A 22733-nucleotide genomic window follows, 5' to 3' on the forward strand; every position below is an offset into this window, starting at 1 on the left:
TTGCACTTGGCAGGCTAACACAGACCATTCACCAGTTTTGACAGATATTGCATATAATGGTCTCATTTTTGTTCGGCTCCACTCTCTAAATATTGAAAGAGTCTTTACACATTACACTCTGTTACTGAAAGACAAAAGCTAAACTGTAACTGAGGTTTCACATCTATGCAGCATCTCTGTGTTCTGCTAAACAACAGTTCATTCCACAAGAGGCAGAACTGATGAAGTCTGGCTTCCTTTGGACTTTTGTCCCCTAATATACCCTTTCTCACTGGATTCACTCTGTTCCCACCCATAAATGCTGACTGGCCAGTTGGGGCTTGTTCCCTCAGTAAGAGCACCTTGTTTACTTAATTGCCAGTTCTTATGAAACTCGAAGGAAGCTTTGATACTTCTACCTCTCTTTTAAATTTGGTTAAAAAGTCTCAGTAGTTTCAAAAGTTACATGCAGGGGGACAGACAGACATAGACCTTTCAACTGCCTCATTTCTGTAGGAACTGAACTAAAAACTTAACTAAAAAGTGATTCTTCAAGTTCTTCAGGACTGCAAAAGGTGGACCTTTGCCATTTCAGAAGTCAGTGTGAACTCTGATACTGGGTATCATACAGTTGCATTCCCCCATTGCCCACTTTGGGATAGTGAGGACTCCCAGTAACCCATTCCTTTCACAGCTGTGATGGCAGTAGAAGTTAAGTTTCCATGGACTGGTAGGCTTGTAAAGACAGAAACACACACCCTCCAGGACACAGGTTTTGGTAAAAAGTATTCCAACTCCACACAGTAAACAAAAAAAACTACGAAACTCTGCACACTCAAACACTTTCAACAAGTGTCAAGCAATGACTGGGAAGTTTGACAGAGCAGAAAGTGGTGTACAGCCATCTGTAAAGTGTGTGTGCTGTGCTTAGTATGGGAGTTAGAAAGGTTAGGCAGTGGCCATTTTAAGTACATAATACCTTAAACTAAGAATGGAAAGGGGAAATCACAGCATTCTTAGGGATTCTCTTTGTCAAATGACTGAAGGAGTTAACTTTATACACCTTCATGTGTTTTCTGCAGTGTCTACTGCACTACCACATTCTGAATTTCTTTGTTACACAGATGTGCTGCAGACACTGGCATGGAATGAATAAACATCCAGAAGGCATAAAAAGTATGAGCATGGTCACCAGGTACAGTCTTATTGCAGCAGAACCTTCCAGGTCAGTGTTGCAAAGCGGTGACCTCAGTTGTTGTAACAAAACAGCTCAACAATGACATAGGTCAAGGACTTCTGAATTACTTTCTGTCCTTCAAAATGTTTTTGCATCTGGATGGTGATATTAAGCCTGGTTTCCTGATATATCTCATGCTGTACACTACACCAGAAGGGTTTAATGGACTGTAAATCTATGTCTGGAAAGCAGATTCCCCATTCTCTCTGCAACATAAGATAGTGTGAATAATTACCCACACTGTAGCTGCAGCACTCTTGCTACAAACAAGTAAATATCATATGAAATGTCTGCCTTAGCAATTCATCCTCCAAGGCCCAGGTTTTCCTTATTATAATTTGAAGTACCTCATATATTTTTACATGCTGTGTACAGTATAGTCTCAGGAAAAAGTTTCTCTGGGAAAACGTGGTGAAAAAATAGTTTCATAGCTCCATATATTTGACTTTAAAAGCAATATATCCTGCAGAATAAGCATCTTAATTATGATCCTGAATCTGCACTAAGAGACCCCAGGTGGGAACTAAGAGTGGGTATGAAATTTCACCTAACCAAGAAATTTCCTGAATTTCATTCCTCACTGTCTCCACTTCCCTGAATGCAAACCTTAGGCCAATTTTAGTCTTATCTTAAAGGGAAACTGAAGCTAATAATCTTGAGTCACTGAGGCAACAGGTAGAAATCATAGGATACACACACAGTGCAGTCATACTGACCAGCATCCTGATTTGCAATGGACTCTGCTATCTAAATCCAAAGCCAGTGGACAAATTCTGATTTGAAATCATACTGGATCAGGTAAAACACCCGATGGGACCACAAATTCCCCGGGGATCTTTCACTTTGTCACCTGAAAGAAGACAGGAACTGAGTTCAAGCAACAAGAAATAGGAGTTTTGGCTTCCAGGTTAGCACAGCATTGAGGGGATGAGGGATCTTTAAGCCATGCATTTTACGCTCACTGAGGGACACTGAGATGGAAAGATGAACAAGCTGCACTCTGTACTCAGTCTTTAGAGAGTGAGAAAACCACCACCAGAAGCAGGCACTACCACGAAGGAAGTATCTTTCCAAGCATCCCAAGCTCTTTACACAGTGCCTGGCACAGCCACAAACAGAGGGGTCAACACTGATGTAAGATGGGGAGACTGAGATGCACTTCACTCCCACTCTGAACCCAGAGGAGCTCCTGGGCCAGGCTCACCCACAACAGGAGCTCCTGTTTGCATACCCTGCAACGAGGGGTAGCAGGTCACAAATGCCTGAAGGAAGCCAGGGCAGCAACATGTGAAGGAAGTAAGCTCTATGCTCCCCTCACTGGCCATGGGCCCAGGGGTTTACAAGCCACTTTCTATAGAAAGTGATTCTGTGCACCAGGCAGGCAAAGAGGACATTGCATAGAAACAGTGACAACAAAACAAGAGGCTGCAGCGATGCAAGCTCAGATGTCATGCTGTAAACAGGGACTTACTGTTGAACACATCTGCCTTTATCTACTACTACGAATGGATGCCAAGGAAAAGCCTGGGTCTGAGTCAATCCAAACTGAAAACACCTACAGGAAATAATATTCTGGACTGCTTTCAGTCTTTGGGATTCATTCATTCCTAAAATAAAGGATAGACAACATATGAGTGTTAGGTTATCTGCATTCAGCTCTTTGCTTCGCCTCAGACTTTCTGAATGACCTTGAGCAAATAACTCACTGCATCTACCCCTCACCCTCCTTTGGCTACATCACAAAAAGATACTGGAAGACTGAATGCATGGAGAAGGCACTCAGACACCATGGTGAGAAGTTCTATGCAAAAAAAAAAAAGTTCTATACAAAAAAGTACAGGCATTTTAAAGGAAAAGATAATGCTGACTCGCTATAAACTGTGTGCTTTCCTGAAAGGTCACCTCCTCCAAGCTGTTTTGTTTTTTTCTCTTTACCAAAAAAAATTGCAAAGTAACAAATGTTTCTTTTCATCATTCCCTTTTCCTTCTTTGCAAAGGACATAGTCATCTTCTAAATGCTGCTTTACACTGAAAGTTGAAACAAGTTATCAGAAAGCTAATGGTGAATTTATTACATACCGATGTGTTACAATGTCATGTTGAAATTCAGTTTGACCAATGACACAAACTCATTCTCTTGACTGCAGATCAAGTATCTGAGCAGCATAACCTTTGCAGGCAACAATTCCACCTGTCGTGTACCAAGAAACACATACCACCAGTGTAGTCTTTCTACAAGAGCCTTTGAAGTACCAGAATGAAAGCAAGTACTAACTGCAGGCAAATGAATCCAGATTCTATCTTTGCTTTCAGAGCTTGCACTGATAGGAAGTAGAGAATAACCAACATTGCACTTCCTCAGCTCAGAAGAAAATACTTGGCACAACTCCAAGATGGAAGGCAAGAGAGATCTGCAGTACCTTTGTATCCATAATTCAGGCTACAAACACACAAGGCAGATTACTCAGTGGGCCTTTTTACTGGTATTTAATCAAAGACAGTGTCTGATAATGCAGGGCAAGAGCTCACCTCTATGCAGTAGAGATATATTTCATTTATAAAGGGAAATGCTGACATTTGCACAAACTGTTTCCACAGTCTGCTGCCTCTGAGCAAGGATTACTGAAAACACTTTCTGACCAGTCCTTTTAAAGCTAAGTACACAACAGTGTAGGAGTATGTACAGTGTAACAGGATGTAACATATGTACACAGTATACCTGCTACAAAAGTCTGCATGGCCGTCCATTCAGTTCTGGATGCTGGAGTTTTATTACTTCCAGATTGTAATAAATTAAGGTTTTCTATGGAGTCCTGTAATAAAACGAGGTCCGTATGGGTTCAGTGGCTGTAGGTATCTCCAATATGAAAAGACTCACTGATTCAACCCCACACCACAACAGTCTGAGAAATCTGCAGCCACTGACCTACAGCTGCTCTGAGAATCTGCTTAGCCCAAAATATCAGCCTTGACTTTATATCTGTGTTCCTTAAGGGAGGGATTTTTTAAAAATTCAAGAATAACATTGTCACCAAAAGTTTTCTTGATCTTTAAAAATTTTATTCTACACTCATGACTTCCAAAGGATACCTCATTTACTACACTGCAAATATGAACTGTGCTCTGCCCCTGCCACTTGTGGAGGTCAGTCCTACAGTTATTTTGTCTGCATGACCACTCTGACATGGGATTTTACAAAAAGTCTTTGCACGGTTCATCTCAGTGTTCTCCTTCCATGTTTGCTGCCAAGACAGAAACACATGCTTTTTCTCCACAAAAAAACATGCTTGAAACAAATGCAGGATTCTCAAGTTCAACATAATAATAATAATAATAATAATACACACTTGGACACCATTATGAGATCTTTCTTTTCTATCACATTAACTGTCCCTGTGCAGCTAGTAGGCATAATCAGCCTAATGAAAAATCCAGAAGGAAAAATGTGAGTGCACTCTGTGATTAAATTTTATTGGCTTCAGGGGCATTTCACATCTCTTTGAAGTGTTTCACAAAGATGTCACTGCTCTTTAACCCACTGGCTGTCACTGCAGCCCCGAGAGGACTCTGCTTCTCTCAGAACTCACTGCATCTGAAAGCACAAGTGGAAGGGAGATACAGAGGACAGATACTTGTGCTACTTCAGAAAAATTTGCTGGTGATTGGAGTGAGCAGTGTGGTCCCAATACACTGACTTAGCTCCATCAGCAGCTATAGCTAGAAACACATTCAATTCACTATTTCCCTCTAGGACTGCAGTGATTGCTACAGGGTAATGTAAATATAAATGGGACAGGAAGGTTCTGCCTAATAGAAGAATAGGAACAGCAGCTCTCTGTTAAGATTTCCTTTGTAATACACCAATAATATTCTATGACTGAGGCATAAGATTAGTCCTCACTTCATCCTTTAAGTATATCTCAGGTGTGTTAAAGACAACTGGAAGATAAACTGGGTGTAAATGACATTGGGCCCAAGCTTATTACAAAATCAGATCTGGGGGATCCTCTCCCTTCAGTAGCAACACAGCCTTTTTTCAGACAGTAGCAAAACCACTAATGCCAGTGGGCTGAAAACTGACACGGAAAGGAAATACTTCCTGACAAAGAGGATGGCATGTGGAGTCACTCCTCTGCTATGTAGGGACAGCTCCTCTCTGGCAGCTGAGGAACTGTCTCCATTGTCCACTTTAGCTCCCGACTTACACTTTAAACAAACTTTCTCTGGCAGTCAGGCAGATCCATTGTGTCACATGCCTTGATCAGGAAGACAGGGAGCTGACAGGAAACCCCCTTGGCTAAACAAAGCCCAGTTAATGCCAGCTTGCCATTTTTGACATCCCTGTCATTGTCTCTCTGGTATGTGTTAGTAACTGGACAGGATCAAATTGCTGGCAATGGTCACAGACCTGGCTGCTGGAATAGCCCTTGGAGACATGGGCTCAGTCATCAGCACCTGAGAAATCACGGACCAGTGTGAGATGAACCAAGGTGCACCAATGCAAGGTGCCAACCAGGTATGGTCTGGGTATTGCTCCAGCAACAGTGAATACTGCCTTGCACTACAGGAGTATTAGTGCATTCCCTGTCTTTCAATTCTCTGGTAACACAGCACTTTGTATAAAATCAGAAGCAGACAGCAGGTCTGCTCTCCATGCACCAACAGCTCCTCCCTCAGTGCTAAGGGCAGGAGAAGGGATGCTCACCTTCACTGAGTTAGTAACTTCTGCTGTGCTTTTACTTGCATTGTCGACTCTACTCCCATTCAGACAGAAGCCTGTAGCTTGGATTTAGTGGCGCCTTAAATCCAAGCTGAGAAGACACAAGCAGGATAAAGCTTGAGAGCTATTGACTTTCAGTCTGCTTATTGCAAACAGGAAGCTGGACACTGAATTACTACCCATCAAATGCAAGCTCAATTCTTCTGATAATGTAGATGGTCGCAACACAGTGCAGTTTCTGCTCTTTGAGGAGGGCGCTGACCTGAACTGGGTAGTGTCATGGAGATAGGAATACAATTATTCTGTGCCAAATGCCTTTCTTCTACCCATCTGTCTCTAAGCTCCACCTGCGTGCTCCCCTCCTCTGAGACCTCTGACCTTGCCTTTTTGACCCCTAACCTCTGCTGTGACTGTTAATGTCATATTCACAATCAAAGTAACCAAATCAAATTAACCAAACAACTGCTTCAGTAACTCTTCTATATCAGTCTATTCTATTACTCCTAATAAATTCAACTGTTTAGACTTGCATATTTATCTCACAGTTCTCTACTGCTGTATTGATGACTGAATGCACCCTTAAGGAGACAACTCACATTTAAAAGGAGAGAGTCTGTTATGATTTTTGCCAAACTCTCTTTAGGGTAGTGAGCAGGTATTGTGCCACACAAACCTCTCTGGCATCCTCTCTTGTGTTAGAGGAGTTGGGTATGCTCTGAGCAGAGCTCACCAGCAAACAAGGGTTTGTGCCATGCTTTCACTTCTCCATGAGCCTCCCTGTTCATTTGCTTGTGAATAGCATGGAATATGAAATCATGGCTCTCTCCTTCTGTGCAAGAGGTCAGAAAGGTCAGCTACAACTGTGCAAAGGATGTGGGTTTTTTCCTTTGGTCACAGGAGACCAAGGCTCAGTGTAAGTAATGCAACCTGCCTGAGTCAAATACAACAAACACTTCAAGTGCCACAGCTTGCAATCATTAAAAATATCCCAGAAATTAGAAGTACAAACTTGGTATAAACAAAAATCTGGCAGTGAGGAAATCACTTTCTTTCCAAAGAGTGTTTTGACAAACTATTCAGATGCTGAAAGGGAACCTCATTTCCATCCCAGAACTCTGTCCTCTTAAGGGCCTGGGATGGGGGTAGAGGGGTAAAGGGAAGACTGAAAAGTGACACACACAGTGGGAGTAACCTTCCAGAGATAATCAATGGCTTCATAATGAGCAGCCGACTCTACTGAATATTGATTAGCCAGTGCTGGCAAGCTCTGCTCCGGGGAGGTCAGTGCTCCTGCCAGCTGCCTTGTGTGAGCACAAAGGAGGCCTCAGCAAAAGGCAAATTGTAAATGGCAGGTTTTATATGAGAGGCACCATTCAGGCCCTTAATAGAGGAAAAAAACTGCAAAGTATGGTCACTGCACAAGCAGGCACAAAGCAGCAGCAGTCCTGCTAACTTTCGTTATTACACTGTGCTACAAAGTGCAATAATGAGTTTGCCCTAATAAACTTGTTATAAAGATTATCACTTGCAAATGTGCAGATACCACGAGTTGCCACAGGTTCTCCTTCCCTATTGATTTCACAGACATGTGAAATGAGGTGCTTTCACAGACAGCTGCCCTCAGAAGCTTTGCCCAGTGTCACACCTCAGTCCATGGCAGGTATAAGTACACATTTCAAGCTGACACCATATGCTGGCCTAGGCCAGCTGTAAGTATAAGTCATGCACCTGAAGCAGCACAGCTGTGTGTCAACACTCCATCCCTCCCACAGCACCATCTGATCTTACTGTCCCATTTAGTAACTGTGATTTCAGCTTTTTAGTATTTTTAAAATATAAATAGTTAGATATTAATTTTATTATTACAGCCACTGGTAGATACACACAGAACTGCTGAGGAAATTAGATATTAATGACTAAAAGGATATCCTACCTTTTTAGAAGCAGAGAGTCTTTTCTCATAGGCTTTCTGTGGAAAGAGAAATTGTGACAGTCAGGGAAAAGAGATCTTGAAACGGTGTTCTTTAAAAGAAAAAAAAAAGAAAGAAGAAAAGAAAAAAGTTCCAGTTCCTGGTTTCTGTCCGGTGTAACTCATCTGACTTCAGTGGGGCTGTCCCAGAGTAGATTCGTCCCTCTGTCTTTGCCAAAAAGAGAACAACAGGAGCCAGCCAAAGGCATCTGCTTTTGCATTTCCTCAGTGAATCCGTTCATTATACTCTCATGATAGAGAACTTGTAAACAAAGGCACTTCATGATGCTGCATTGTGCTATCCATAATTACATTGTATGTGCTTCATCAGCATACATGCTTCAGGGCACACTGCAAAAGCTTTTTATGTATTCAGGACTCTTTCTGAGAGGGTGGGTTAAATGAAGAGAAGGAAAAGCTAACAGTTAAAACAGCAAAGGAAACCCCAACAGTTACTTAGAGAGGAGCTCAGTGTAAGAGTAGCAGAGGAAGCTTTATGTACACACACTGCAAAAAAAAAAAGATGGTAGCAAAATCCCTCCCTATCAGTATCCCAGTTAGTTTGTGTGCTTTAATACTTCCACTTGTGATTTCTCTTAAAGACCACAAGCCCTCTAAAACAGTAATCATGTTTATGCAGTGCTACCACATGAAAACCTCAGTCTGGACGGGGATTCAGAAGAACTTTTTTTAAAAAAACAGTTCAGTTTGGAAGCTCTCTGATGCTACCTTTATATAAATGACCAACCATGCCTTAACTTCAAAGTGACATGTCAGGTATAACTCCCTAGTTTTTGAGCATTAGAAAATTCTGGTGTCAGATCATAAGCAAGTCCTAAATTCTTTATTGCTTAGCAGATGAGCTTAAAGTGCTTGGCACTATATGGTGCAAGTCATTCTCTGAGAAGAAACTCTGTTTATCTTGCAAGCATGTACTAACACTGTCTGGGATGTAATTAAGTCCAGCAGAATATAACATATCTCCTGAGAACTTTGCTTTTAGAGGTCCAGAATCTGCCACCAGAATATGTGTAATCCACACCCTGTTGAAAAGTATTTGTTTCTGAAAAGAAGAACTTGAAAAAAAAATCCTTAAGATAACCAACACCCAGGTGTGCAGGGGAGGCAGGATTGGAGGGGTGGAAGCTGAGACTGGTCTGGAAAGTGGAGCACAGACAGAGGTAGCAAGAAAGGGTGAACAGAGGGCTGTGGAGATACAGGGTTTTGTGGTGAATTCTCCCTTGTACTACTTGTATGCACATATAACATATTTTGCTGCAAACCCACAATTTTAGGTTTGTTTGGTTTTTAATAGAAGTAATTTTCAAAAGTGAAGGAGATAATAGAATGCAACTATATCAAAATACACTAAAAATGGCACATAATGTCAAATTGTTTTAAATGCTAGATTTCACTGTGGACTATGGAACAAAGCACTTTCAAAGTGCATACATCAAGGCAGCATTTGCATAGTTTAATAGCAAACCGAAAGTCTTCCAAACTGTGCAATCCCACTTGCTAAAAAATTTACTCCATATCCAAAGTTTTCCTCTGTTATTGTCAATTATTCCTGTGCTAGAGACCATAAAAGGAAAAGTTCAGGCAGTTCTTTTCTGAACACTTCTTACATAAAGATAAAATCTGTCAGTTTTGTGTCACTTGAACAGTGTTCTCAGATGAGCAATTACAGTCAAACAGTAGCATCTACCTCCAGAAAGGGCTGGACATACACATTTGCTTAGTCACTGCTAATTCAGAAAGTCTGGAGAACTTCTCAGCTGGAGATTCAAAGTTGTTAAATTCAGTGTAACAAGGAGGAAAGAATACCCAATGCCACAAAATAATATATTACTACTTGGCAACAAAATACAGTCACTCCATAATAGCTTTTGTAAAAGTCCTCTCAGCATTTATAACAATTAATTATTATTTTAATAACTATTAATAACATCTTACCTAGCTTTTCAAGTCCACAGATGTCAAAGTCTTTAACACAGACAGGACCACCATTTGGTCATTTTGGATTACCAAAGGTTTTATCCTGCCATCGTGGCAGGGGCCACAAAAAAATCCATGAGACCTCCAGGAACCAACTTTGGCTTCTGCAAATTTTCCCCAGACCTTGCACTACACAGAACAGAACTGAGAAACATTCTAGATTCATGTGAAGGAATCTACTTTACAGGTCAAAAAGTCTTTATGGATTAACTTTTTAAGAATTCTTTTGGAGTAATTAAACCAGAAGTAATGCTGAGGAAGAGTGCCAATGCGCACCCTTTGGAATTACACTGGCATACTCCAGAGCCTTAGTGTAGCTCCAGGAGTGAGCCTGTTCTGAAGAAAACTCCTTATGGAAAACTGGATGAAACCCACATGTTACCTCATCACCTTTGAAGTTCAGACATATGGATGTGTGTATAATGACCCTGCAGCTGAGCTGGAACTGAAGCCATCCATCCAGGACAAGTACACAACAACTCACCATTTCCAGGAAAAACCAGTGCCAAGTATAGCAGGCACCATTCACGGGGCTTTAAGCCACAGCTTCCCTCTGGGTGAGTCCAGATCTGGGCTGGAAGGCTGAAACACAAAGCTACACGCTGCCAAAAAGAGCTGTGTTTCAAGTGGCTTGGGATCAAACCCATCCTGATTTGCACCCAAACCACACACCATTTCAGGCTTGCTTGTAACTTCGCCAACTGCTGCTGAAGGGTTCACAAACTTCAGTGAACTTGGCTTGAACTTTGCGTTGGAAATGAAAAAGCAAAATAAAACTTTCAAGTTGAAGGTTCTGCCTCAAGACCTTTTGCCCATCTCCAATACCGATGCCTTACAAAACAATAATTGATGTTCTATTCCATACAATGACCCCAACCCTCATGCCTTACACACACTTTCCCAGGTTTCCTTTTCTGTATGTCTAAGCACCTCTCCCACCTCATTGCTTTCACTATAATCTTTAAGATGAGGAAGAAGATTCTCAGCTACAGTAACACTGGAGGCTATGCATACTTTACTCACAGGAGTAAAATCCCTCCATCCCACAAAGCTTACTGAAGTAATGATAACAACACATTCTTTAGGGTTTTCCAAGGCCAAATGAAAAGTTGGTTTCTGTTTTTAAGGAAAGTTATAAAATAATACAAAAGAACTTGGAAAACTGATCATGGTCCTGTCAGTGGTAGTAATGCACACACACCCCACTCACATATATTTATCCCTTTAGCTGTTTCCCATAAGTTATGGCAGCTTTGAATCTTCCCAGCAGCAAGTGCCCCAGTGTTTCTCCAGAGAAGTGCATGTTCTTCTCATGTTCTTCTCTTCTTGCCCCTCGGTTCCAGCATTCCTTTTTAACACACTCACTTAAAACCTCTGTCTTAGAACAGGCACTGCAGGTCTGGGGAGCTTTAAGATAAACTGCAGAGCGGTTCATAAAGATGAGAAGAAAGGGGAATGAACTACCTGTAACTCTATGTAACTCTCGAAGCTATAACTATTTAAATAAATAGGATTTAATTGAAAGCAAAACAGTTTATCCTTGAACAATGAAGTTCACAGAAACTTGTTCTAGAATAGCCTTCAACACTATCTGCTTTTCTTTGTGCTCATTTTTAGCCTGTTCTGTCTGCTCTTTTTTTATAAAGAATTACCATTTTTGTGGTGGCAGTAGTAAACCATTTGACAAAAATAGCTTACACAACCCTCACTCTGAAAACAAAAACCAACCAAACAAAAAACCATTACTCTCTTCTAAACCATTTCAACCAAACATCATCAAGAATGGCATATTTGAAAACATATGAAGTTATCAGATTTCTGAAGAATGCATTTTTGATTCTGCACACTTTTTTTTTAACCCATTGCATAGTCACTTCTTGAGTTTTGTACTTGACCTGAAGAACTGGCAAGTAAAAATAGTTTCTGTCTCTAACCTTCCCTTTTCCATCTGATGATAATCCATTCCTGGTGCTGCTCAGGGGAAGAGCAAAGTGACAGCAGCATCAAACACAACATGTAAATAACCGCAAGGCACTGAGGTTTCTCCTTTGATCTACTGAAACAATGATTTCTCTCTGATAATATAACAGAATATTCCCTGAATCTTTTCATAGCTGCTGTATATTTTACAACACAGGTCCTGACCTTGTCTAGGTAGGTTTGGTTTTCTCTGACAGCCTTACTGACTGAGCTAATGAGAATGGTCCCATGCTCTTGTGGCAATAGAGTGTAAGGAAATTCCAGCTGACCAACATCCATGCCTGTTTCTGCACTGCTTGTGGAACTGAGCTCAGAAACACGGCACTTCCACGGAAGTGAAAATCAACTGGGGCAAGTGGGAAGGGGGGGAAGTTTTCAGACATGTCTACTCCTTATTTCATGGTGCATCCCAGAAAGTGTTGTGTTGCTACAAGTGTGTGCGTGGGAGGGTGAAATGGATTGATAAACAAGCAATTAGGGGTTGGGACTGCTCCAGGCATAAGTACCACCAAAAAAAGGCACTTAAAAGTCAAAAATAGTTGCGAAAGCTCCTCAGCAATGTCCTGACATTTTTTATTACACAACTCTAAAGCAAATCTGAAAACTCAAATGTTCCATTAATTTTGGATGCTTTTTAACTTCAAATTTCAGTTCTTCTCTCCTGCTAATGAGTGGCCTTCTCCTCTTCCAGCTGCTCTTTGTCTGTAATGCAGTGATAGCTACAGGCTGCTGCCCAAATTGGAGACTTGCTATACAAGGCACACAGGTACATCCTTTCTCTCAGGGAGCTGTGTACGTTCTGGTGGGAATAATCAAGTATTCCCTTAAGATGAAGAACTGATGCAGAGATAAAGCAATTTATCCAAGGCCCTATTGGATGCTTGAAGCAGGAACAGGAGTGAACACAAATCTTCAGTGCCTTCACAGAGGATTGTACACATTTGTCAGTCTGGAAAGGACGAGCTCTACTGCTCTGGAAGTGCACACCTGGTTTGAGCACACGAGGTAAGACAGTGCTGTGGGATGCACATCAATCCACAGTGCAGGTTTCCAGAGATCAGGGTTTGGACAAACACAGGCTCCAGCCAGGTTGCTGTTCCCCTGGGGATCAGTGTCAGTGGTCTCCAACACAAACAAACATCACTCTGCACAGGATTTCTGGACCTAAGACAGTGGAGCCAGAGGTGCCGTTCTCTTAGAGTTGACAGATACTTGGAAGCAAATAGGGTGGAAAAGAGCACATATCCATGAAAACAAAGATGTCTGCAGAGCCCTGGCTTCAGTAAGACTGGAAATGCTATGAGATTACACTAAGATAACTTTTTTTTCATTATTGGCACCCTGTGTTGTCATGCTTACAATTCAACAGCCAGTTGTCTTATTAGGAGAGTGGCAAATGCAGGTCTGCTGGACAGTGGGAAACATTCCACTATTTATCACCACTACAGTTCCCAGGATGTCTTGTGTGCAGATTTGCTCTGGGAGCCTTTGCCTGCTTCCAGCTTAAATGTAAATTTTTTTCTTTTTTCTTTCTTTCTCCCCCCTTTTATTTTTTTTAGGAGGTTTTTCCCTGCTCCCAACACATTTTGCTGATGTCAGTCCCCCTGTGCTCTCTCTCTGCTGGGCATCCTGGCTGGCTATTTATGTGGGAAGTGAAATGAAAGCCTGCACTTTTTTGATGAATACTGCTATACTCACGTCATTTAGAATTTTTATTTGGACTAAGCAAAGAAAAAAAGTCAATGTAGCAGCTATTATAATCAGCATCTTTTACAAGTTGATCCAAGGTCTAAAACACTTGCATGATGAGAATTCCAAGGATGAAAGAGTCATTGTCTGAGAACTTCCCATTGCAAATTGGTATTTCAGTTTTCCTCTGCAGTTATAACACCTGAAAACTTTTTTTTCTTTTTTTAAATCAGACCCTCATGCAGTCACGTGCCTCTAGGAGCTGGGACTTTTAAGGGAAAAAATTCCAATTTGAAAACTTTACTGGCAACATTATGAAAGTTATTGTCTCTTGAGCACTGACATTAGTTTTTCTCCGCATTCTGGTTTATCACCCACGCGCTTCTCACCACACCTTAAGGGCCTGGTCTCTGTTTCAGCAGGGAGAGACAGGCTACCAAATTGTACTAGGGTTGTCCATTTTGCTAATAGGATTATAGCAAATAATACCAAAAAAACCCCTACTTATTCATATGGAAACAAAATTAATCCCTTCTGCCTGCCCCACCCCATAACTTTGTGTCTGAGCACGAAAGCTATCTGTCTGTTTTGGCAGTACAGAAACATTCACAAAATGTTTCCAAATACTAGGGTTCCCCCCTCCCCCTACTCTTTTCAGTTTAGCTCTGCAGGAACACACAAAGTATAACAAAGACTGTGACATTCTCTCCCATGTAAGTTAATATAGGGCATTGATATTGCTTTCTGGGGAATAATATCAAATACAATTACCAGGAAAAGCTAAAGAAAATACAGAAGGAGCTATAAATAAAGCTAAAAGCTATAAATAAAAAGTATCTTTCATGCTGTTAATTTCCTGTCTCATATGATGCCACCATGGTGTGTTGTTGATCAGTATATAAGATTTTAGTAAATAACTTTGCAACACAACTTGCTGGACAAGTTTTCCAGATGATGTCCAAAGGATAGACTCATCTCACCTGTACAACACAAATGGATGCTACACTGACCTTGTCTGCCTTAGGGGGTCTCGCTTATACCAAAGTGGAAAGTCAGCTGGAATGGCTGAAGGGAACAGCAGTGCTGACTGCAGTTCATGGGAACACATCTGGATACTAAAATCATGGCTCAGGGGGGCAGCTGCACATCCAGGGGGATGCCCCTGGGGCAGAAGCAGCTGGCAGAGTGTGGATTGGAGAATTCCGAGGGGTAGAACTGGACAGGCATTCCTTGAAAATTTGCCTGTGAACTTGGGTCTGTTCTCAGAGCTTGTATCTGAACTATGGTAAATAATTCCATCCTGATTCCTCTATTATCTGGAAGTTCTCTAAACACCAACAATACACTTATCTACTGCATAAAGACAGAAAAGGTGAGCTCTCAAGGTTTATCCTGCCGTTTTCTTTTCCTAGAATCTAAATGACGATTTACTTATAATGACCATAATCAAAATGATATTATTTTCTGTAATCTGCAAATAAATTCACTGATTTAATCCAAAAGCAAAGTTGAGAGTTAAGGAATAAAACCTGCCTTGGACTAAGGGAAAAATGCAATATATCTAATAAAACTCAATGCAAAGGGATAAAATTGATTGCTTTTTTTTGTTGTTTTTAATTATCCATATTATTCTACATCCCTTTCATAGGAATTGGGATAGTATGACTGAAGGTTGATGGCTCTACAAAAACCAGCTTTTTCACATGTAGACACACTGCTTTCAGTGTAAATGCAAGTTTCCAAATAAATCAGAGTTAAGTGTGTAGAAAGAAAATGCTTGTTGTTAGTTGGAAATTCAAATTTTATTTCACTGCTTACTCCTGAGTGGCAGAGTGATGCCCTGCCCAAGCATTCTGATGGGTATTTATACATCATGCTGTCTGGCAACATCTTATTCAAGGATTGTAGCAGCACAAATTCTTCCTTATTTGCCAATTTTAATCCAAATTTGCAAATAATCTCACTCAGAGCACCGCACCTGAAGCATCAAGTAAGGGGTTTTATTTCTGTCCAACACCAGTTCTGCTTTTCTTCCAAAAAAAACAAACAGGAGGAGAAACAAAATACAGCACTGTATTAGATTTCTCTAATAATGAGAAACTTTCTAGGAAGAGCATCAAATATTCCAGTGTGCACAAGAAGTAGTTTGTCCTCAGTCATCTATTTACAGGTTCTTAATCCACCCTGTGTAGTCTGCTAGTCACGCAGGATTTCAGTAATTTTTTTTTTAAGCTAATCATCAGGTCACAATTCAGCAAGAAAGTTCTGCCCCGATTCATGAGCTCCAGTGCTGCAGGACTCTGCAGGTTCATGGCAGGAATTGGTCTCAAATTAACAGCATAAAGAGAACAATACAGCTTGGATTGAGAGCATTATTTAAATAACTGAGAAAGACAGTTGCACTGAAAAGTAGCTACTGAACACACACTGCCCCACACAAAGGAAGGTTGATAATTTTAAGAGAATGAGGTTGTAAAAGAGGGATGTGGCTGGCTTTTCCAGCAATCATTCCCCAGGCTTTCTAAAGAATGTTTCAGAATCGTTCTGCAGCTCACAGCCTGCACTCTGAACACACTGGTTGTAGCTCAGAGCTGGATCCAGGACATGGCTTGATGAATACTAAAGATACTGGAAAAAATTCAATTCTTGCCATTTTGGGATGGGGAAAGGAGGAAGTCAAAGTCCCCAGCACATGCTGACTGGTTTACACTGCCCATAAAGAACTGAATCTCTGCCCAGGATGCAAAATCAGTCTGAACCAAGCTCTCTGACAGGTTCAATACTTTCCAGTTTTCCCTCCGCTGTTTTCCATTTTCATTGCTTTGTCTCTCTACAGCAGTTATTCCTACCCAGCACTCCAAGTACTATTCCAATATAAAACAGGCTGTTTCAATATTTCTGGCCCAAAGGAATCCAGAAAATTGGAGCACAAATTAAAGGAAAACAGATTCAGAAATATTTCCCCTGAACAAAATAAGTCCCACAGAACATCTCTTGATGTTTTAGGAGTTTAGTGTATCTAATCAGACTGTTCACCCTCAGAGCCTGACCCTAAATAAAATATTGGCAGCTTTGACCAAATGAGTGAAAGGAGATCGCAAATTCTGGCCGACAGATTAAAAAGTCAGTGTTCCAAGAGGCAGGGGGGAGGGAATGTTTAGGGCTTCCTGAAAAACATCCCTCTTTAGTTGTCTCAAGTTGCACTTCTTAAAAATCTTGGCTTTTACTCTGAGGACTAAAGACAAACAGTAAGCTTCACTGGAGTTCCACTAACAGCCAAATAAAAAACACTTTACTGAGAAAACATGTATTTCTACAAGCAGCTGAACCAACAGAGTCCTTTTTCCTACAGCTCTGCAGTTCTCCAATATGGAAATGAAAACATTTTACAATGTTTCTGATGTTAATTAAGGGATGGATTTATGCAGGAGCCTTTCCCTCAGGAGGAGCATTAGCAGAGTGTCTGTTCCCACTCCCTGAGTACTTACTTCCCTCTCCCTGATGGAAACTCTGTAACTTCTGCCTCCCTCAAATTTTGCTGAAATTGGCCACAGTGTTCACAAGTTATTAGGGAGGAGTTCTAGACACAGCAAGACCGTGTGTGCATATCAAATAACAACAACAAAAACAAACAAACAAACCACCACCAAATCCATTGTAATGTCCAATAAACACTTAAGGTAGCTGGAAAATAGTTGTGAAGGGAGTCAGCCAGTTTCCCTTGCAGTATTTCCACTTTTTGATTCAAGTGCCACCTACCAGGACAGGGCAGGAAGGACTGTCCACTGGTTAAACATGTCTCACACTCTGTCTATCAAGGTTCAAAATCTGCCAAAATCTTCCTTGAGCACAGTAAGTCATGTTGAAAACAAACTCAAAAAGATATAGGAACCTCAAATTGGGTTTTCCAGACTCAACTTTCTCATGCTTGAAACTTAAATCAGTTGTGTTCTCAGTAGAGTACATGGAGAGCGCTGAAACCAGAGCAATAGCATGTTTGCAGGCATCAATCCCAGCTAACCACTACAAAATAGTGACAAGATATATCTGAAAACCCGTTCTCCCTTCACTAGATGATTTTCTTAGGGGCTGTCATTTGGAATCCAAAGAGACATCTCTCCTGAAGAAACCACCTGTGTCTTAGAGTTTCCAGCCTGTTGGTATGGAAAATGTGACATCTGCAGAAGTGGCCACACTTTCACTGAAAAACTTTTAGAAGTCACCAATTAAGAAAGGGCTAAAATTGCCTCTCTTGATCCTTTTTTTCCTCAAACAGACAGCATAAGAAGGCAGGTAGTGCCTCCTCACTTCCTTATGATCGCAGCGTAACAGCTGGAAAATTCATTCACAGTATAGGAAAACCAGTCTCCTCTTTCCCCTTGAAAGGGATTCATCCCATACTGTTGATTAGGCTGCCCTTACCACTGCCATATTTATACTGAAAGATAGTCCAGCCCTACAGTGCTTATAATCAGAACTAAAAATCAAAATAAATTCAGGAAAAAAAATCAAACAAATTTGCTATTCCTTTTACAGACAATGAGCTGAGCCAAGGACAGTAAGATTATGAATACAGAGTAAAAGTCAGAGGAACAGCTGAGAATTAAGCTCCTATTCCCTAAATAACAGGACAGTGATTTAATCTCTCACTGGGGATCCAGTCTGGTAGGTTTATGTAGCATGTACAAATTCACAGCAACAAAAGTTGGAAGCTCCATAGGCCCTGGTATCTAAAAGTATGTACACAGGCAAGAAATTAGATTACAGATCTGTCTCACCATTATTTTGCCTGTTGTGTGGACTTTAGGCAGTTAAAAAAATACCAGGTGAGCTGACAGAAAATGCTTAAGGTACAGTAAGTAACAGGGAAATGACATGCATTAACCAACTGGTTTTGATATTCAGAGGTATTGAATATTACTGAACTACTGTAAATTACTGAAACAGAGCATCAGTTCAACTAAATTTATGTTAAATCTGAAGTAAAGCCTGCTTGCATTTTTAGGATTTTTTTTTAATCATTTATTCTCTTCCTCAAAAACTTAACATATTAACTATTGACTGTTTTGAAAAGTTAGTGTGACCTGCAATCAGTGTGGAACATGATGTCCATCTCTCTTTGGGGGTATCTTTGTTTCAAAGTGTTTCAGAACTCTATTTAAGCTAGAAAGTAATCAGCTTGTTAAATCAATATAAATCATTGTTATACATAAAAAAGGGAATTGCCCACAGGAGACTGCACTAATTTAATTATTTGTTTCTAAAACTTTTTCCAAGTTCATAAAGCTGTTTGCTTCTTTGTGAGTATCTTTAGACACAATACAGGTTTACAAACTGTAAAATAAAGAGCTGATTTACGATGGGAACAACTAACACTAACAGAATGAGGAGGGACTGTGTTTAACAGGTGAGCAACCAGACACCAATCTGTGTGCACTCTCATGCAGTTTGGTTACAAAATAATCCAAGTCCACCCGTGTGAAATAGTAACATATGCAATAAAAATGTCAGAGAAGCACTGTCCATGTGTAAGATCTGGCAGCAGAGCTGCCCTCACAAGGTTTGAAAATCAAACTCACACATCCAAGGGGCTTCATTGCAAGTAAGGGCTACTTGGTGCAAAACCTGTTAGCTCAAGAGGAGAAACTCACCATTTCATAAGATAGCTTGAGAACACTAATTTGGATAATATATGGGAGATTAGGAAAGCTCTATCTATAGACAAGCTGTAACATTTAGCCACCTGCATCTTTGTACAGAAGCAAAAAGCTTAACTTCTTGAGAGACATCTAAAAATGAGTGTCCAACCATCCTTTCTTCACAACAATCCCATGTTTGTATATGGGGCTTGAAAAGGACCACTGGCTGAAAGGACAACCTTGGTGGCACGTGGCACTTTTAGAAAGGTTCAAAGCCTCTTCTCTCTTCCCCACAAGGAGTGGTGAATCCTAAAAACAGAAGCCAGCCTTGGGGACACGAGTGGCATGTTTCCCAGATGGCAGTTTACAGAAGAGGCTTCTTGAACTCTGACAGGCTTACTGCATGTGTTCTCATTGCTCACAGGTGGGATTTGATTATTTTGTACCTAAACTTCATGTCAAACTGCATGAGAGTAGGCACAGGTCAGTGTCTGGTTTCTCACCTGCTAAACACAGTCTCTCCTCATTGTGTTAGTCTGCAGAAGGGTGAGACACAGGGCTCATTCCACCACTCACACAAAGGACACGTGACTCTACTTCCCCTTTTGTGATAGCATTGATAAGGAGTTATAGGGAGCCCCTGATATTTTCCAAGCCATGACCACCTGGAGCCCTATTTGTAGGCAAGAACTGGAACCATTTTGATGCATAGGGGATGTACACAAGCTGTCACAAAGGGTGCCTCTGTAACACAGCACCATTTCAATGCTGTTGGCCTTCCCTCCCCTCCCACCTCGGCAGGATTCCTGGGTTCTGCCAAGCTGCAGAACCTGAGAAAAAGCCACACTGTGCTGCTTTTGTTCTTGCGAGGGGGAAGGAGAAAAAAATAGCACTTTTTGAATGGATTAGGACTTGGAAGAGATTTAAGTCATGGAAGAGGTACAGGAAATAAGAAAATGGGGTCTCCAATCTGAACAGTCTTTAAGAAAGCTCAGCAAGAAAGAAGCATTAATAAATCAGAGGTTTAGTTATCCTCTTGGCTTAGCTGGGGCATTGTAAAGTTCTCAGAAAGCTGTCTGAAGAAATTTGTGATTTTAGCAGAAGCTACATTACCTCTCTTCACTCTACTGCAGTATGAATTTTCCCTTCCCGACTCAAAAAACTTATATGCACTGTGCAAATATAATGCTTTATGTGAGCAGGGACAATCACAGACAGAAGCATCTCTTCTGGCTTATGTATTTTAAAAACTCTTCCTGTCTTTTAAGAAACTACATCCACAAAGAAATGGAACAACCTTTTATCCTAGAGGTAACATTTGCACAAGACCATTGTGTCCAGCCACTCAATGTTTCCTGCACATATCACAACTAATCTACCAAAATATCTATGCACAGGCAGTGAGTCCCAGGTATTGTAGTTGTTGCACACACAGAGACCAACTACTTGATGTACAGCCACTGGCTCTGGCTCATTCTGTAAAACAGATATGGATCTTAAGACCTACAAACTCAATGGTTGCAAACAGGTCAAACCACAAGAAAACCAATCAAACCAATTAGAATCCAGACAAGGTGCAACCTTCCCCACCCTGGATCAGCACTCCGCAAAACCATCAGGAAGTCTCTGCCTCACAGGATGGCTCTGACTCGCTGCTCAGACATCTGCCCTAGGGCTATTTATTCCACCCTCAGGGCTGTGTGGATTCCTACCCCTTTCAGTTACCCTCACAAAAGATCCCTGCAGTAAGCAAGGAGAGAGACTACACGAAAAAGTCACATGGAAGGGTCTCTATCTGCCACCTAATGCAAGCAACTGGCACCACAGGATAAACACTACACACAGACAAGAGCCAAGACACTATGAATATATATGGAAAAAAGCTATCTAGCAATCTAACAGATAAAACTGTTAGTATTGGGTTTTATGTTATAGTTTTGCATAGCTATGCTGGCAAAAAAGCAGATGTAACTGCCCCAAAGCTGCCACACACATAGAGGGGAAGGCTCGTTGCTGCTGAGGCATCACCTGGCCCCACTCCTGTGGTCTCCACCCCATCATCATCATGGATTTCCTCTGTCACACACTTTAGAAGAAAAAGCAGCCAGCAAATGCTGCCTTGCCGTTTGTTTTGATCTATCTAATGATCTGCCCATCAACTAAGCGCCTACAACAGTAAGGCTTGAATGCAGTAATAGAGAGACAAATCAAGACCGATTACACGTTCTAAATTCACGAATATACCATTGTTATGCATAAACGAACCAGCATTTGAAGGTCAAATATCTCAGTGATTTTCTGCTTAAATCTAAAAGCTTAAATCTTATCGCTTTTGGAGGTTTCCTTACTTCAATCTGAACATTAAAACAGCTTTTCACAACGTGAAATGGAATGAACTATGGTGTTTATACCTGGGCCAATGTTGCTTCCCTACCCCGTAACACATTAGGCAAAAGTGATTTTATGAGATGTGCCCAGATCAATTTTAAAATAAGTCCAACCACAACCTCAAAAACTGATTCCCCCTTATATTTGACAAAAATGTTCCAACCCCCCCCCAATTCTTTGCTTTTACAATGGTCACATTTTCAGGATTAAAGTACATTCTGGTACTCATCCAGCACAATAGGTGAATGCAAACCAGTGAAGAGCATTACAAGAAATTTCACCTATAAATTAACATAAAATAATGTCAAATCCCTTGCAACTATGTAACAGTATACAGAGACAAACTGGCTAGCTATTACTAGTGTATTGCTCTGTATAGTACTTCATTAGTAGCCCCTTCAAATTTTCCCTTGTTGAATCACCTGTTTCTGGCTACAATGTCAATATTTACAGGGCTCCTTTTCCTAATAAAGCATGAAGGCAACAATAAATGAAGGTACACAATAAATTCTCAAGTGCTTCAGCAGAAACTTATTTTAAACACATAGGAAGTTAAAAATGCCACAGATTTGTACTAAAATTTCTTACCTTGCAAAGTTTCAGCAACAGCCAGCATGTCAGGTACGCTGTCAGAGGGAATTTCACTTTTATATATCTTTCAGGCAAACAGGTAAGGTACATTTGTCCCAAATCCAGCTCTTCATGGTCAGCACTACTGCCAGCATTATTAATATCACCCTCCCCACCCTCTCATCTTCCTTTTTCCTCTTCTGCTGATGCACCCAAACATCTATTGAACTCCATTTTCAAAACGTCTGTGGTGTCACACCCCCAGCCCCCCCCTTCTCCACAGCCCTAATCCTTCCAGAGACAACTCAGAAAAGTTTTACTTTCACAACAGTAATGATATTCCCTGATCCTCCAGAAGTATGCAGCCTTGTCTTTAAGCCAACCCAAAAAGTTAAGACTGTGGTAGAATAAACTTTCTTTAAACTGTATTGGCTCTTTGCCTTTCTCTTATTGAACAACCTCTTGCAAATGTGTGTACAGCTACAAGACAAATATAGCACTAGCAAGCCTTGTCATACAGCACAAGAATACTCCTGTTGTTGCCAAGAGAGGAGAGAAAGATTC

General features: G+C 41.0%; 1 protein-coding gene across 1 annotated transcript in view; it reads right to left on the bottom strand.

The window, feature by feature from the left end:
- Positions 1–22316, bottom strand: part of ARHGEF4 (Rho guanine nucleotide exchange factor 4) — a 215405-nt gene extending 193089 nt beyond the window's left edge. The window contains exons 1-2 of the mRNA XM_027672528.1: positions 22188–22316; positions 7870–7905 (exon numbers count right to left, since the gene is read on the bottom strand). Of these exons, the coding sequence (XP_027528329.1) occupies positions 7870–7905; positions 22188–22280 (129 nt within the window). The 5' untranslated portion in view covers positions 22281–22316. The remainder of the gene's footprint in view (positions 1–7869; positions 7906–22187) is intronic.
- Between the last annotated feature and the right edge of the window lie 417 nt (positions 22317–22733).

This window comes from Neopelma chrysocephalum, unplaced genomic scaffold (assembly GCF_003984885.1).
Source record: "Neopelma chrysocephalum unplaced genomic scaffold, ASM398488v2 Primary Assembly neopelma1_97401, whole genome shotgun sequence".
NCBI lineage: Eukaryota > Metazoa > Chordata > Aves > Passeriformes > Pipridae > Neopelma > Neopelma chrysocephalum.